Here is a 17,497-nt window from a genome sequence, read left to right as displayed (position 1 = left end):
GCATAAGAATGGTTCCAGAGGTTTGTCCAGGAATTGGAAAGTACAAAAGACCAGTATATCATCAGTATATAATTCCCTGTGAGTCCTTGAGGGGATGTTGCCTAACTGATCCCCCTCCCTCTCAATGCTGGTTTGCAGGATTGGTTGGCAGACAAACTGGCAAAGGAAAGGGGGGGGGGGGGAACAGGAAAGCAAAAAATATTAGTTTCTTGGAGCGTCCCAACTGTGTCTAATCATGTAGCAAATGTAATAATCAGAGTTATTCTTATTGTTACTTTTTACACCTACCAATTTTACAGTGCAACGACAGGGAACCTTTTGAGCACTTATAATGTTGCCATAGAGACCAATTTTGGCATCGCATAGATTTTATTTAGTTTTATTGATAAATGATGTAAATGTTCACACTACATGTTCTTTGCGAGTATTATCAAGCTAGCTGTGATGGAAGTCTAAGACAGGGAGCCCAGACAAAAGGTAGAGGCCTCAAGCCCTTTGGTACTGATACATGTAAATTCTCCCCTTTATTTCAGATACAGAATCCGATGAACCATTCCTGAGGAAAATTGTGGTATTTGTAACTGGTCAGGCAACCATTGATCCCCAGGACAACATCCATGTTGTCTTCTTGCCAGATGACCCAAAGAAAACACTCATGGAAGCTGAGTCCTGCTTTAACTAAGTTTATGTACCAGTCAAGCATCCAATATATGAAGAGTTTAAAGTGTTGCATGACCTTGTTATGTTATGGAGGGGTGGGATATGGCGGATTTTAACAAACTCTCATTTACAGCTATACGTCAAGTCTTGTGGCAGGGGGTTGGGGAATATTGCCTTCTTGTTTTAAGAAGACAATCCGGCCTTCCAAAATTGTGGAAATTTACGAATGTTCAGATCTTTTGACCAAATCTTGTTACCGTTTAAGCTTCAGTTGATGTTTTTCAGATTGTACTTGCGTACATTAGTTTTGCAAACCAAACATGTATACAGTAATAATTCAGGAGATTGAAACACGTTTTGTATCAATATGGGGCACTTTCTATTCTACCAAAAATTCTGGTTCAATTTCCGGAAATGTCCAGTGTAGAATGGAAGGGCATCTCACAGTTGACTATATTTGTAACTTTCCCGCCAAAATTGTTTTTCAAACTTTCAGCGAAAGAGGGCAATTTTACAAGGTACATGTACACCCAAAATTCATTTCCGTAACATTCAATTCCATACATGTTTGCTCCCAGAAAATCTAGAATATTTGGTTGAATTAAGTTCTCATTTTGGAAATCCATCAGGTTTTAAAATTCTTGAAACTTTCCAAGGTAATTTTCTTACCATTGACTTCTAGTCTAGAATTTCCAGAAATTTTTAGTCGAATGGAATGCCCCCATGGTGTTTAATAGCACAAACAGCCAGTGATTAAAATTCTCCAGTTCAATTGAATTGTGCCGCAACAGAACTCGATTATTTCAAGTTCTTATTTACAGCACACTTGATCACTACAATCGTGAACAATACGAACAATTATTTAACAGAGACAATTCTTTATTCTGAAGACATGAGGGAAAACTGGTTGCATACCAATGCTGAAGAAATGATGGTTTTCCTCGGTGTCATTGTTTTCTGGGAATAGTGAAGTTACCAAAAGTCTCTATGTACTTTAGCGCCGACCCAAGGATTTACCAGGTGGCAGTGGCATCTGTATTCTTAAGAAACCGCTTTTTATTTGCATGTGTCTTCTCCCACTAAAGTAACAGTCAGAGAGCATTCTGATTACAAACTTGCCAGAATCAAGCCTCTAACTGACACTATCACAAACATTTCAACAAATGTATAATCCACACCGCGAACAGTCGATTGATGAAGCAACAGTGAAATATAAGGGTAGGGTTAAGTTTTTACAGTACACGCCAATGAAAAAGGGAAATTAAAATTTGGTGTCATTGTGATCCGCACAATGGCTACCTCAGCCAGTTTGAAATTTACACAGGAAAAGACGACGCGCAAACATCAGCTGGGGAAGGTCAGACGCAAACACCACAGCAGGGTTTAGGTGCGTGTGTTGTTACTAATCTTACTCGTAGGGGAAAATTGCCTCTTACATACACATGGCCATGGAGAAGCAATCATGCAATCTCCTGCCTCCAAGCCGTGTATGGACTACTGACGATGAACATTCTGTTACCTATAATGGGAACTATTGGGAATTTATTGGTTATTACCATTGGTTATTATTACAATTTCCTTACAATAAAAGCATCTGTATCTACGGCTTTCACAGTTAGAATCCTCAGGTTTTCGTTCGACATGAAACAGGTGAAAACCGGAAGCGACTTTTTTTAGTAATGATACATGTGGCGCAGTTAAGCTTCATTCAGACCTGTGTAATCTGCATAACAGCTTTTCCAACGCCAAACTAGAACTTTCCACTTAATAAGCGGCTAAATGTTTGCAATCGTGGCCTGACTTGTGGTCTTAACTGAATTTGTGGTAACCAAGGACACGCCAAAGTGTAGCAGAATGGTAGTTCAAATGCGCAACAGCATTTTTGGGCGGCAATATGACTCACCACCACACCACTACTACGATGGAGTGCCAAAAGGAACTTGAAAAGGAAATACTCACACACTTTATACCTCTTGTACACATCAACTGTCTTCACCTTGGGCTGTCACCTTGTAGTGGTGGTGAGGCTTGGGTGTCTCAATGACCCTAAGAGCTGTGCCGGCTACGACACTAGTGCCTGGCAGGTCTAACCATGCCGGATTAGTCGAGGGGTAGAGGCCAGACAAAGAACAGCCCCTGGTCCTCCAGGTTGGGGGTTGGGCGATGGGCCAATCACCCACCCCCTTAAAACAAAGACGATTACAGAAACCTTGAACACTCAAAGGCAATCTTCTCTTAGGGCCAATGTGGTCCCTTGCTTAAGTAAGCAAAGCATAACACCCTTGAGCCAAAGCGGAGAGGAAGCTCAGGAGCTGAACAAACCACTAATGACACCAAGGGCTCAGAAAAGATGAGGGAATTAAAATGTGGACTGCAGGACTGCAATAACCTGGACACTGGAAGGCCGACGAAAATGGGGCAGCCCAAGGACAACATGGAGGAGGACGGTGGAGAGGGAAAGGGCAAAGGCTGGATGGAAAATTAGAGTGAGGTACAAATTAACGCGGCTAACAGAGCTGGTTGGCGGAGTTGTGATAAGGCCTTATGTGCCACATGGCGCAAAGCAGATAGGTAACAGGTAACACATCAACTGTTCCCGCTTCACTCTTCTGTTTGTTTGTTTGAGTCACCTGCCTTTCTGTTCAACGAGCCACACCGATCTACCACCACTCCTGCCATGTCGTCCTGATTGCCATCATGTATATCACCATTGCATTCGCCATTTTAACAAGCTCCTTCTTCTCTGGCCAAAGCACCTCAACTGCACTAAATTTCCTCTTGATCCTGAACTTTGTATCCAGCCACCATCATCATCTTTCCAACCAACAACAGCTATAACTACTACTAGAACTGTCACAAGTTTATTTCATTCAAGACTCCATCCTACATTGTCTTCCAACATGCCACCGCATATCATCACTTCACCCACAGACTCAGACAATGACACTCTTTATTCTAAATTTATTAGGTTTTTAGCGGACTTTGTTCCTTAACTAGTTTCTTCTCTATATATTGTTTTCATTCTCGTTTGTTTTTGCTTTTCTGTACCTTTAGGTGTGTTTATGGCCTACGTTTGGTGGCTCAGGTTTAAGGTGGAGTGGCCTCGTTCAGAGAATTTTTCTTTTTATTTGACAGCTCCTAAAGGACCCGTTTTAAAATGAAGGTGATCAAAGATCTTCAGCAGCTTCATTCTTTATCTGACCAACGAAGTCAAGCTAATGGCGGAATGCCATCTGGGTGCAAATTCTAAATAGGTGGGATAATAACATACCCCAAAAAAGTGCAAAACCCTCACCATAAAAATTTGCAACTTGTCCGTTCATTGTCATTCTAACTAGCCTTTTCTCCGGATATACGGTGTGCTTGATCGGTATGGCATGCTAGCCAACGAATCTCTGAGTCAAGTTTCTCCACAGCGTTGCTTTCCCTCATAGTCTCTTGATTCAGTAATTCAGCAATACTCTGTGGCTTCTCTCCTCTCCGCACAGCTGGAAATACGTCTGTGTTCGCAGGCCAACTAGGTCCTGAAAAACATTTGCCATGGCGCACATGTGGTTTATTCTTTACACTGCAGGCGGTCTATGTAAAGACCAGAAACATTGCGGCAGCTCTTGTAATCAAATTGAGACCACCCATCCAAAGAAAGTGCCAATCGTCAAGAAAATGATAATCCCATTAAACAAGAAACAAATTTCCTGTAAATAGGACACAAATTTCCTATTTATCTGGTCAATCTCTAGCAAACTGGCAAAACACAGGTCAGGATGGCCGTTTGCACATACCTTGAGTGAAATTCACCTTAATGTTTTCCACGAATACGTAATGTTTTTAAATCATTATTTTATTCATTACGTGCTCCTATACTACGAGTTTCTGGCTGGACTTTATTTGTTGGTGCAAAAAAATAAATATAGACTTTGAGGTACTTTCTAATACTGATATTCTTTTGGGAATCTGGCTGAGAACGGAATATTTTCTTTTATTAAATCACCTTGTAATCTTAGCTAAGCAATATATCTATGATTGTCGCCAAAAAGGTACCCATCCTTCGTTTAGAATATTCACCAATAAGATCAACTAGGTTTATCGATTAGAATGGCAAATAACGATGTCAAATAAGAACCAGTCCAGTCACAAACTTAAATGGAAAAAATATAGACTGTACACTTTAGATACTTTATAACGGTACAGTGCTCTCGTTTTTTTTCTCCCTTAGTGACAAACTGTAGAAAACTAGGTTAATAGATAAAAATTATATGTATTATAAAAATAACTAGCATAACTAACATAAGTGTTGTATTTATAGTTAGTATTGTAGTAATGTTACTATATTGTAAATAGTGTTACGCATTGTTAGAAATTTAGTTTTGTAAGTAATGTTAGTATTGTAAGCAGTGTTAGTGTTGTAAGTAATGTGTGGAACTTAAATGAAAGAAAACATTTAAAAAAATAAATAAAATAAATCATTACAGTCAACAGTAACGGTAATGTTGCTCAAAAGTAGAAGCCAGCAGCTAAGTGGCTGTATGTCATTGTGACATAAAATTTTGGCTATGTTTTGTTATATGCTTGTTCTGTTCAATTGAAATATTTTAGATAACTCGTTCTGCATTGTTTGATTAGTGATTTTTATTTAGAGTTTGCAAATTACATTAAAAAAATCATTTGTGTTTTGGCTCTGAAACGAGCCGTTTTCCGACGCTCTTTGCAAAGCCATTAAAAAAAACACGGTCGATTTTAAGGGACTTGTAATTTGGAAATACGAGTGCCCTAAAAATGACTGCGTGGGAGGCTATGCTTGTGCATACTATGAAAATAATAAAGTTTCCTCGATACATCACCTGATAGATTTCTCAGGAGTACAAAAATTTAAGTAGCACTCCCGAAATTCACTTCAGCTAATATTTGCGAGTGTTTTGGTCAACCTTTCATTGCTTATTTTTTTCTACCTACGTGCATGACATTTCCTTGAATTGCAAGATTTTGCATTCGCTCAGGAAAGTATTTGTCATTTAAAAAGCAATTGATCTTATAATACATGATTTTACTTTATATTCCAAGAACTTAGTTTTTAATCATTCTCTTTAGAAGGGAAGGGAAGCTTAAGGCATATGAAAAAGGAAGAAGGGAGAAAAGGAAAAGAAAAGCGAATCTTGCTGATTAGGAATTCGAACCTTCTCCAAACTGCTGTAGAAAACATGTCACTATCTCTACTATAGCTAACTTAAACTTAAACGGTTAATTTTAGCAGTTTCGAAAGCACTTTTAAACAGATGTCTTCGTTTCTTAAAGAAGAGGGAAAAAAAACGACTGTCCTTGTGTCGAACTGGTTGCACGTAAAATGTAATCGACTTGGTCTGCGTACAGCGCGTCAATCGCTTGCGCCAACAAAGCAACAATAATAAAGTGCTTCAATTATACCAACACATTACTGGTATCGGCTCGAACAGCGAGTGGCTAACATGATGCTTCGCTGACTTTATTGTTCAGCAAAACAAAAGTTTCGTTTTGTTTCTAATTAAACAAAAGATCCCCAAAAGATGCTGCTAGGAGAACTGAGTTTTTTGCATAAGTTATCTCTTGAAAACGAAGAGCAAACCAGCGAAAAAATACAGGGCAATGTTTGTTGACTACAACAAAGCCCACATGCAAAAATTGGGACAAATCCGGAATAAAAAAAACGCCCAACATTTGACACAAGGTGGTGTCAGCTCGTCAATGAAAACGGAGAACGTTGCGTTCACTTTCGTGGATCCTTATCTGTAAAAATGCTTTTTTGATGTCACCTGCGAGGATCACTGGATAGCCCTCTGTTGTATAAGTATGTCCCACAGCTTGTTTTGTAGAACAGGTCTTGGGTACAGGCAATCGTTTAATGATGGTGAATCTGGCGTGGCTCTTGACAACGCATCGTAGACGATTCTCATCTTTGTGGTCTCAGCTGACTTTTGGTTGACAGTCTGATGCGGAATGTAGAACTCTTTAGGTTGTGAGACAGAGGATGCCTTTCTCAATTACTCCTTCTGCTAGCTGGTCTTAAATGATGTCGTCATAATCCTTTGTTACGTTCACCCTGAAGTTTTCTGTTCAGCTTTTGTAGTCTTCTAAGACTGTTTTCTTTGTTTGACGGAAGTCTGGGTGATTGGGCTTCTATGGGAGGGTTCCTATTCAGAGATTGAAACCTATCACTTCACAAGATTACTATTTGGTCTCGCCTCATCGCCGTTCCTTCTAGGTGCTTTTCCCAAATGCCACCTAAACAGCTGGGCTAAGAAATACCCAGATGAAGCTGACCGCCTGTGCAGAAGCTTTTATGTTGATGACCTCTTGACTGGTGGTCAATTTTTACAACAAACACAGGAACGGAAGAAGATAGAAGAGATGATACGAGATGCCACATTTGAGCTGCACAAATGGCACTCAAATCAACTGCAGCTTGAAGATGACCCACCACACTCATCTGATGAAGAACAAAGTTATGCTTAACGACAGTTGCAAGTTCAGCCCAAACGAATCCAAGCTGTTAGGTGTCAAATGGAACAAGGACGCAGATACAATTTCAGTACAGTTTCCAAACACAGACTCCGACACAAGCCCCACGCCCATGAAACGAGAAGTCTTAGCGACATTAGCAAAAGTGTATGAACCCCTTGGTCTTGCGTCACCCACAACCCTTCAAGGGAAGTAAATCTATCATGATCTTTGTGACGTCAAGGCATCATGGGATGCACCTATCCCAGACAGTATCAAGTCAAGATGGGAGAAGTGAAAAATATTCCTTCTGGCGGAAGTAAACACTCCAAGACCTTTGGCACCATATCGAGGGCAAGTTGATTACTTTGAACTACACGCCTTTGGAGATGCATCTACCAATGGAGTATGGGCGGTGGTTTACTCGGTTGCAGGCCAGAAGAGTGGAGTCACAGTCTCTTGTCACAGCCACAGCAAGATTAGAAAGATCCTAGGTCAGAACTCGTCAGCGCCCACATGGCAACGAATTTGGATATGAATGTAAAAAATTCCCTTAGAGAGCTACTTGGGCCTACTGTCCACGGATGGCTTGACAGTACTGTGGCATTACATGGGATATTAGGAAATGGTAAGCACCATCGGTTTGTGCCGAACCGCATACACAAAATTAAAGTACACCCGGAGATCAAGTGGAGGCATGTCCCTATGCTGACAACCCAGCCGATCTTGCAAGAAGAAGGGACCTGGTTACCAACACAGAGCTCTGGTTGAGTGGCCCGGTGTGGTTGCGAGATTCCAAGAAGTGGCCTGGCAATACCGTTACTGAGAAATCACAAGCTTCAGAAAAAGAGACTAAAGTTATCAAAAAAGTGTCAAGCAAAGCGAAAAGCTGTCCCAAAGAAGAACAGCAGAGCGAATTCGATAGGCTTCTTAACTCTGGTGATCTAAGCCTGGGTAAGCGTTTCACCACCCACAGAGATCACAAAAACCTGTCACAAGCGAGGACCTGCAAGAAACAAGAGACTGGTGGATTAGAAGAGTTCAGAACCTGGATTCGAAGAAGCCTCAATTTACACAGACGAAAAATGCACTGAATCTTATCCCTAATTCAGATGGAATACTTGAGTGCCGCAGTAGAATCCAGGGAATGTATCCTGCATACCTTCCAGTAGACTCCATGTTTACCAGGAAGCTGGTTAAGAGAATCCACACAGAGACTCTTCAGAGAGTTACTGGATTCCAAAACTCAGAAAGTTGGTTAAGTCTGTTAGATCAACATGCTGGGGCTGTAAACCGTTTACAGTGCCACCTTTAACAACACCACCCCCCAGACCAATTCCTAGTTACCGTACTCTTGGTGGGGCACCATTTGAGGTCATAGGACGGATTTTGCAGGCCCTATCCTCTACAAGCCGACTCCTCAAAGACAAGGAAAAGCATACTTGGTGATCTTCTTCTGTACTTTGTCCCAAACAGTTCACCTGGAGCTGGTTCTAGGCCTAAAAACCAGTGCTTTCCTGCCATGTCTTAAGAGGCTCATCGCCAGCCGAGGGCGTCCCAGAGTGATCTACTCGGATAACGGTAGCACCTTTGTGAAAGCAGCTAAGTGGTTGAAACAAGTGCGAAAAGACAAGAAGCTACAAGGCTACCTGGAATCTCACGACATTGAGTGGAAATTCAACCTCAGTTGTGCCCCTTGGTGCAGTGGGCAGTTTGAACGGCTCAACGCAAGTTTTTGACAGCACTGAGAGACACCACAACCTAACCCACAAGACAGAAAACCACAAGATAAAAGTTGGTGATGCAGTGATCGTCGAACAGACAACATAAACCGTGGCAATGCAACAAATCTTCCAAGGGCGTGACAGTTACACACGTGCGGTGCAGTGGAGGACCAGCCAAGGAGTCATAGAGAGACCAGTACAGCGCCTATACCCTCTAGATCTGCAGTGCGAGACCACGGGGGCCAGCAGCTAAACCCTCATGCAGAAACTTACAGACCCAAAGGAAAGGCAGCATCAGTAGCTTCAGCAAAAATAAAGGACATTGAAGAGAATGAAGAGAAAGAGAATGAAAATGAAAATGAACTTTTTTGCGTTATTGACTTTATTGAATTATTTCAGTCTCCTTAGTGGCATACGTCTTTGCATACAAAGTGGCATGGGGGAGTATGTCCGAGACCGGATGATTACTTGCGTGACGTTAATTTTTGTCAACAACATTATCGTGCAGATACTAATTTGTACATGATTGACACAACCTTGAATAACCTTTTAGCTAGTGCTTAGCAACAACCAATCACAATGTAGAGAATGCAGTATAAGAACTAGGATTTCGGTTCAAGTTCTCAGAGTAGCTCTTTACATACCAGCTTTAACTGAGTGAATACTCAAGAACGATTAAACAGTTAAACTCAGTCGAGTCTTTTTGATTGAGTCCAGTATGTTAGGGGACTGGCTTTCCCTAGTAAATGGGGCAAAGTGTACTAAAGCCAAGCTGTTGCAAAATTAGGATGTGCATTGCAAAACTGAGGAATCACCTTAATAAATTAATAGCGAACTTTCATTTCGAGTATTTACAGCTTAAGAAATTTTCAAAGAGGCTGATTTGGCTGACGTATATTATCCTAGATTAGCTTAGATTTATAATCTTCAATTATATCAATGTATAAAGTGTGAAATAAAATATAGTGATCATGATGATGGCGATGGCCATGATGATGAACTTTATTTAAGTGTCAATCTTCTAGTGGACTACACATGGTCTACTATTAGCTAAGGCTTAGACTGCAACTCTGTTGTTAATACCGGCCAACAAGGTGCACAACAGATCGACAGACTTTCATCACTACAAAAGTCACAGAAGGAAGCGAACGAGAGAATTCCATTCACCCTTACTTTCCACCCACAGAACATCATTTTTAAACAAATTCAACTTACTCCGAAACGACCCCGAAACTAACAGAATTTTATCACAACCCCCACTGATTTCATTCAAATGCAAAAAAAGCATAAGTAACTTTCTAGTTACGAGCCCACTGAAATCTGACGATGAACTGGGAACTTTTAATTGCGCTCACCCATGATGTAACACTTGTCCTTTCATTCACAACACGGACAAAATAACGTAACCCAAACAATCTATCAAAATTACTGATCGTTTCACAGGCACCTCCATGAATGTTATCTACTGGATAACGTACTTTATACAAAAAAATAATTTTAAGTTCTCAAATAGAGAAGTCTTGAAATATACTTCTTTGCTGGAGGAACCCTCACCTACCTCTCTTTTTTCGGGTCTATCTTGAAAAGTTACGACACAGCCTCCTCCCCGCGCATCACTTCTTTTTTGAGCATGTGGGGTTGTGGGACTGTTGCATGCGAGAAGTTGAATGCCTGGCAGATCTTATTCTGTTACTTGGTGAATAACTAGCATTCACCAGTGATACTATGTCAAACAAGTCACTTTGCTGGTGATGAAACATTGTCCATCCTTGGAGCCTGACAACAATCTCGTCCCAAGAGCCTTCATGGGCCTTGTCCAACGGAACGGGAAACGGACAAATTCTTGGTGCTGACTAAAAGAAAAGCGTGCTCTGGAGACGAGATTGGCCTGACTACCAAGGTAGGAAGGCAACACGAGTCTGTGCACAGGTAAACAAACGAAGTTTTTAGGAATCATAGTTGATGAACACTTGACATGGAAAGATCACATTGATTATGTTACTTTAAAAATAATAAGAATTTGCGGAATTCTACGAAGAATTCGCTTTTTTCTGAACCAATCAACACTAAAATTATTATATTATAGCTTAATATACCCTTACCTACACTATGGAAATATAGTTTGGGCTAATAACTTTCCTACACGGTTAAAAAACTTATTTAAGCTTCAAAAGAAAATTTTAAGAATCATCACTTTCTCTCCTTATAATACACCATCTCTTCCACTTTTCAATGAGTTAGAAATTCTAAACATACACCAAATAAATGATCTCTTGATTTCTTCATTCAGTTACAACCTGGTCAACAATGCTCTTCCACCTTATTTTAAAAATTTTTGTATTATTAATGCAGAACTTCACAATTATCATACAAGAAGTTCAAGAAAGCTACATAAAACTTTTAATAGGACAAATTATAGTGTTTATTCAACTCGCAACAAAGTAATTAATACTTGGAATAATATTCCTGCACCTATTAAGCAATCAAATAGTGTTTTTATTTTCAACAAGAATATGAAAAAGTTTTTGATTTCTGGTGCTTAACGCTTTTGGACAATTTTACTTTATTATACTCGCTACTGGTAATACTGAAATAATGATTAGATTAAGCCTTGGCTACATATATAGTTAACGTATATCGTACAATACCATTAACAAGTAATGTACCGATACCTATAAATTAATTTTAAAGTTATGTATTGTAATAGGGGAACTGCCTTGTAAAAGCCCGCAAGGGTTTCTTCAGTTTCCCTCCCAAATAGTTATCTTATTTTGTCACATTTCACATTGTAAATGATTTCAAATATGGGTAAATAAACAATCAATCAATTAATCAAAAAAAACTAGGTTGGAAAAATTCCAACATTTTTTGTTTCAAAATAGCTCAAAAATAGTGTCGCACGCCCACTATCTTTAAAGGCGAATAACGACCGCTCTTAGTCTACATACCGACCTACCCATTCGGGAAACACAAATACAAACCTCCCCACTTAATATCCCATCCAACCTGATGAAGTCAACAGGTACCAAAACAGTTAAAAAAATCTAAATACAATGTCTTTACTAGTCTTACAGTCCTAACATATCTCCGAGGAGACCTCTCAGTATAAGCCCAGGGGTTTCTTCAGGTCTCCTCGCAACTTCTTTCTTCTCCTTTTACTATAATTATTTACTCTAAACTCATGTACGACCCTAGTCTATTGTTCACTGTAACTTTCAATGTTTGTATGTCGTGGTGAATCAATAAATAAATAAATAAACAAATAAATAAAGAAATCCACAACTTAGGCGGTTCGTAATTCCCAAAGACTACAAGATGGCATGGCAAACGGACGATTCGTTTGGTCGTTGGGTTAAAGACGTAACAGGAAAGAGACAACTGATTGAAACAATCGGGTGAGGCTCGCCTCCACATTGGGGAGGGGAAAAAGACAATAGACCTTCACCACTTTGCTTGTTGTTGTTTTTTTTTTACCATTTCAAGACCGAAAATGAGTTACATTTTCAGTGCTGCCTTGGATCGAAAATGAGTGACAATTATCAGTAGTATTCTGTAGTACTACATGAAAGGTAAGTAACGTTTCTTTATCTCAGTGTACGTACCCATGAGAGACAATAAAGAAGCTGATACCTAAACAAAGTGATGTACTTCCGTAAACAAGTACAAATGTGTGTCTATTCACGCATCAATATAAACCCTTTCTTAAAACACATTGCAATTTGAAAATATATCTGTTTTACATATACCTTTTCTCTACCCATCAAAAAGTAAAATATAAAGAAACAAGAATGGAAAGAGTCTAAGAAAATCATTTGTGCAATGCCTTTCCTCCTCTCTGGCTTGCTGCGTAATCGATCATCTGGGCGGAATACGTACACCCCAACATTATCCCAGAGAGCTATTCCGATTGAAGCAGCCAAGACAACCCAAAGAACAGAGAAGTTGGTATCACAGGATTGCAAGCCCAAAGCCACTAGAGAGAGTCATAAGGCAGAAACACATGACACCCAAGACGCACCATTCAGAGAAAGTGAAAGTGGAAGAAAGAGTGAAAAATACGAAGGAGAAGAGAGGGAAACACAAAAACAAACCTCCCCACTTAATATCCCATCCAACCTGATGAAGTCAACAGGTACCAAAACAGTTCCACCTTCAACGATACAGCTACCCGTTTTGGACCTATTGAGCAGTGAGCAGAATGATGATACGAATTTTGACAATGTAGAGTTCTTTCAAGTTTCCATGGGAAACTCCACGCCACTGGATCCCTTGCCCTCGGAGATGATAATGCAAGGGAGGCAGCAGGTCCAATATCAGGAAGAGACCATCGTAAGGCCAGTAACTCAAGGGATTGGAAGAAGAGGAAAGTGCCTTTTGAGGCTGTTGAGAGAGGTGGGAGACCTTATCATCGGGCCAGTAACTTAAAGAGATTGGAAAAACAGGAAAGTGCCTTGTGCAGATATTGAGAGAGGTAGGAGACCTATGCAAAGTTGTTCCCCATGTGGAGATGACACTCTAGCAACGGGGAATTTACCTTCTTTGTCAACACGGACATCACGCAGCTCTACTCCCTTTGTACTGTGCCCATCAAGTGGACAAAATTGAAAGAGTGTAACAAGATCATTCACACCCTTTACATGGAAGCTGGCCAGCAGACTATCAATCCAAATATGGAATGCTTTTCCATTATCAATTCCGTCTTACCCTAGTCTATCCACCTTCAAAAGAAAGCTTCTTAATTTCATCAGTTAATTGCATGAAACGTCCGACTCTGTTATGTCTTTATAGTCTTACCACCGTATGTTAAAAAAATCTAAATACAATGTCTTTACTAGTCTTACAGTCCTAACATATCTCTGAGGAGACCTCTCAGTATAAGCCCGGGGGTTTCTTGAGGTATCATCGCAACTTCTTACTTCTCCTTTTACTATTATTATTTACTCTGAACTCATGTACGACCCTAGTCTATTGTTCACTGTAACTTTCAATGTTTGTATGTCGTGGTGAATCAATAAATAAATAAATAAACAAATAAATAAAGAAATCCACAACTTAACCGGTTCGTAATTCCCAAAGACTACAAGATGGCATGGCAAACGGACGATTCCTTTGGTTGTTGGGTTAAAGACATAAGAGGAAAGAGACAACTGATTGAAACAATCGGGTGAGGCTCGCCTCCACATTGGGGAGGGGAAAAAGACAATAGACCTTCACCACTTTGCTTGTTGTTGTTTTTTTTTTTTTTACCATTTCAAGACCGAAAATGAGTTACATTTTCAGTGCTGCCTTGGATCGAAAATGAGTGACAATTATCAGTAGTATTCTGTAGTATTACATGAAAGGTAAGTAACGTTTCTTTATGGGATAATGGGATAATGGGATAATGTTGGGGTGTATGGTATCACAGGATTGCAAGCCCAAAGCCACTAAAGAGAGTCATAAGGCAGAAACACATGACACCCAAGACGGACCATTCAGAGAAAGTGAAAGTGGAAGAAAGAGTGAAAAATACGAAGGAGAAGAGAGGGAAACACAAAAACAAACCTCCCCACTTAATATCCCATCCAACCTGATGAAGTCAACAGGTACCAAAACAGTTCCACCTTCAACGATACAGCTACCCGTTTTGGACCTATTGAGCAGTGAGCAGAATGATGATATGAATTATGACAATGTAGAGTTCGCCACTGGATCCCTTGCCCTCGGAGATGATAACGCAAGGGCAGAAGCAGGTCCAATACCAGTTAGAGACCATCATTAGGCAAGTAACTCAAAGAGATTGGAAGAACAGGAAAGTTCTTTGTGCCGCTTTTGAGAGAGGTAGGAGACCTATGCAAAGTTGTTCTTCATGTGGAGATGACACTCTCTGCCAACGGCGAATTTACCTTCTTCGTCAACACAGACATCATGCAGCTTTACTCTCTTTGTACTGTGCCCATCAAGTGGACAACACAAAAAGGACAACACAAAAACACAACTTACTACTTAATATGCCACCGAACCTGATGAAGTCAACACATAACACAACAGTTCCACCTTCAACAATACAGCTACCCGTTTTGGACCTATCGAGTGGGGAGCAAAATGACGATACGAATTTTGCCAATGTAAAGTGCTTTCAAGTTCCCACGGGAAACTCAACGCCACTGGATCCCTTGTCCTCGGAGATGATAACGCAAGGGCAGCAGCAGGTCCAATACCAGGAAGAGACCACCATTAGGCCAGTAACTCAAGAGATTGAAAGAAGAGGAAAGTACCTTGTGCACCTTTTGAGAGAGGTGGAAGACGTTATTATCGGGCCAGTAACTCAAAGAGATTGGAAGAACAGCAAAGTGCCTAGTGCCGCTAGAGAGAGGTAGGAGAGCTATGCGAAGTTGGTCCTCGTGTGGAGATAACACTCTCTGCCAACGGCAATTTCCCTTCTTCGTCAACACAGACATCACGCAGCTCTACTCCCTTTGTACTGTGCCCATCAAGTGGACAAAATTGAAAGAGTGCAACAAGATCATTCACCCCCTTTACATGGAAGCTGGCCAGCAGGCTCTCAATTCACAACTTAGCCGGTTCGTAATTGCCAGAGACTACAAGATGGCATGGCAAACGAACGATTTGTTTGGTCGTTGGGTTAGAGACATCCGGAATAGACGCATCTGGTTGAAACAATCGTGTGGGAGGCTGGCCTCCACATTGGAGAGGGGAAAAGGCGATAGACCTTCACTACTTTGCTCGTTTTTTTTTTCTTTTCCCATTTCAGGAAAAGTGCTGCCTTAGACCGAAAATGAGTTACATTTTCAGTGCTGCCTTGGATCGAAAATGAGTGACAATTATCACTAGTATTTTGTAGTATTACATGAAAGGTATGTAACGTTTCTTTATCTCAGTGTACTTAACCTTAAGAGACAATAAAGAAGCTGATAACTGAAAAAAGTGATGTTTCTGTATATTAGTACAAATGTGTGTCTATTCACACATAAATATACACCCTTTTTTAAAACACATGCAATTTGAAAATATATTTGTTTTATATATACCTTTTCTCTACCCATCAAAAAGTAAAGGATAAAGAAACAAGAATGGAAAGAGTGTAACAAGATCATTTGTGACGCTAAATGCCTTTCGTCCTCTCTGGCTTGCTGCGTGATTGATCATCTGGGCGGAATACATAAACCCAGACATTATCCAAGAGAGCTATTCCGATTGAAGCAGCTAAGACAACCAAAAGAGCAAAACAAACAAACAAAAACAAAGTGATGGGTTTCCATATACAGGTACAAATGTGTATATACACAGATATAAATATACACCCTTTTTAAAAAAAAAATTGCAATTTGAAAATAGATTTGTTTTATTTATACCTTTTCTCTAATGTCGCAAAAGAGAAAGGACCTGGTACGGTGCTTCTGCCTTAAACCGTGTGCGATAATCACACCGCTGAAGGTCAAAAGAGAAGACGCAAAAGAAAAGGCCAAAAGACGTAGACATCTCCAAGCCATCAGAGAAACCAACAATTGCTTTGTTTTGTTTCAAACGCAAGGCCATGCGAAGAACTGCACTGTAAGGCACCCCTGCCCAAGTTTGGTAGTGAATGCGACAAGGTGATCATAGACCTAATGGCAAGGAACATCGAGAGCCTCAATGTCACAATTGAAATCATACCTAGCCAGATGGGAGCAATCGCCGAGTCGGCCTTCTCTTCTTTGCCTGCATCATTCACCACTAATGGCACTGTTGGTCTTAAACGAGAACTATGGTCATGCTGGATGTCAGCTATACTGCAAACTCTTTGTCATCGTCAATGGTTTCGTTGCAGCTGAAGTTATTTTGGGACAAAGCCACAGGCAAAGTGCTGGTCGGTGAATGCAGCATCGTTTAGAAAGGGAGCAGTCTGCTATTCGTGAAGAACATGGACACCTGAAGAATAATCTAGCAGACCTGATGGGAGACAATCAGAATACCGCAGTAAAGTTCTATCTTATCCACCAAAAAGAGAAAACTGCTCCCAATTGTCTGAGGCATTCCATAACATTATGTATAGAAGAACCGACCAAAAAAGACCCTGATAAAGAAGAAGAACAATTATTGCCAGATGAGGTGGTGTCCAAACAGATGAGTAACCGAGAAGGTCAAAGTGATGGGAATTTGGAAAGTGGTCGGCATTGCTGGATAGATGAGAGGAATAAATCTGTTAAATCGGCATTTGACACAACCATCAAGATGAAATATACAAATGGTGAAGGACATTCAACAACAGAAATTCCTCAGTAAAATTCATGCGAGCAAAGTATTTGACAAAGTGAGATCTTTCATAAAATAAGCAGAGTCACAAAAAAGTGAGCAAACTCTTCCCACTGAGACCGAGACACTAAAGAAAAAACTTCTCCTTCTATTCCCAGATAAGAAATCTGCAGAGTTTTCTTCAGTAGTCAGCCCTAAAGGAGGAATGACTTTCACAGATGATCGGCCGAATATTTACTGGAGGTCGTTCAGGGATCTCATAGTGAGCAATGAGAGGATCACTCAGCATTACGTAAAGACCAAGATAGAAGAGGATGAGGGAGCAAGAAAGATTGTTGCTGTTACGCCTCAGCAGCTTGTGGATAATTTGGACAGAGCGCAAACTGGACCAGTATACAAAGCTAAAA

General features: G+C 40.4%; 1 protein-coding gene across 1 annotated transcript; it reads left to right on the top strand.

Moving 5' to 3' along the window:
- Window positions 1-11,823: 11,823 nt before the first annotated feature.
- On the top strand, window positions 11,824-15,584 carry LOC146482152 (uncharacterized). Its single transcript, XM_085107450.1, has 2 exons — window positions 11,824-13,160; window positions 14,588-15,584. Exons 1-2 carry the CDS (start codon window positions 12,675-12,677, stop codon window positions 15,212-15,214), a joined length of 1,113 nt encoding a protein of 370 aa, XP_084963576.1. The 5' UTR covers window positions 11,824-12,674; the 3' UTR covers window positions 15,215-15,584.
- The last annotated feature ends 1,913 nt before the right edge of the window (window positions 15,585-17,497 follow it).

This window comes from Pavona decussata, unplaced genomic scaffold (genome assembly GCF_977016875.1).
Source record: "Pavona decussata unplaced genomic scaffold, jaPavDecu1.1 SCAFFOLD_47, whole genome shotgun sequence".
NCBI classification, from domain to species: domain Eukaryota; kingdom Metazoa; phylum Cnidaria; class Anthozoa; order Scleractinia; family Agariciidae; genus Pavona; species Pavona decussata.
This window is presented reverse-complemented; position numbering and strand designations above follow the sequence as displayed.

Coding starts and splice junctions, on each gene's coding strand:
- LOC146482152 (XM_085107450.1), top strand. CDS start 12,675: ATGCCTTTCCTCCTCTCTGGCTTGCTGCGTAATCGATCATCTGGGCGG. Junction 13,161..14,587: donor TAATGCAAGGGAGGCAGCAG/GTCCAATATCAG, acceptor GGGCAGAAGCAG/GTCCAATACCAGTTAGAGAC.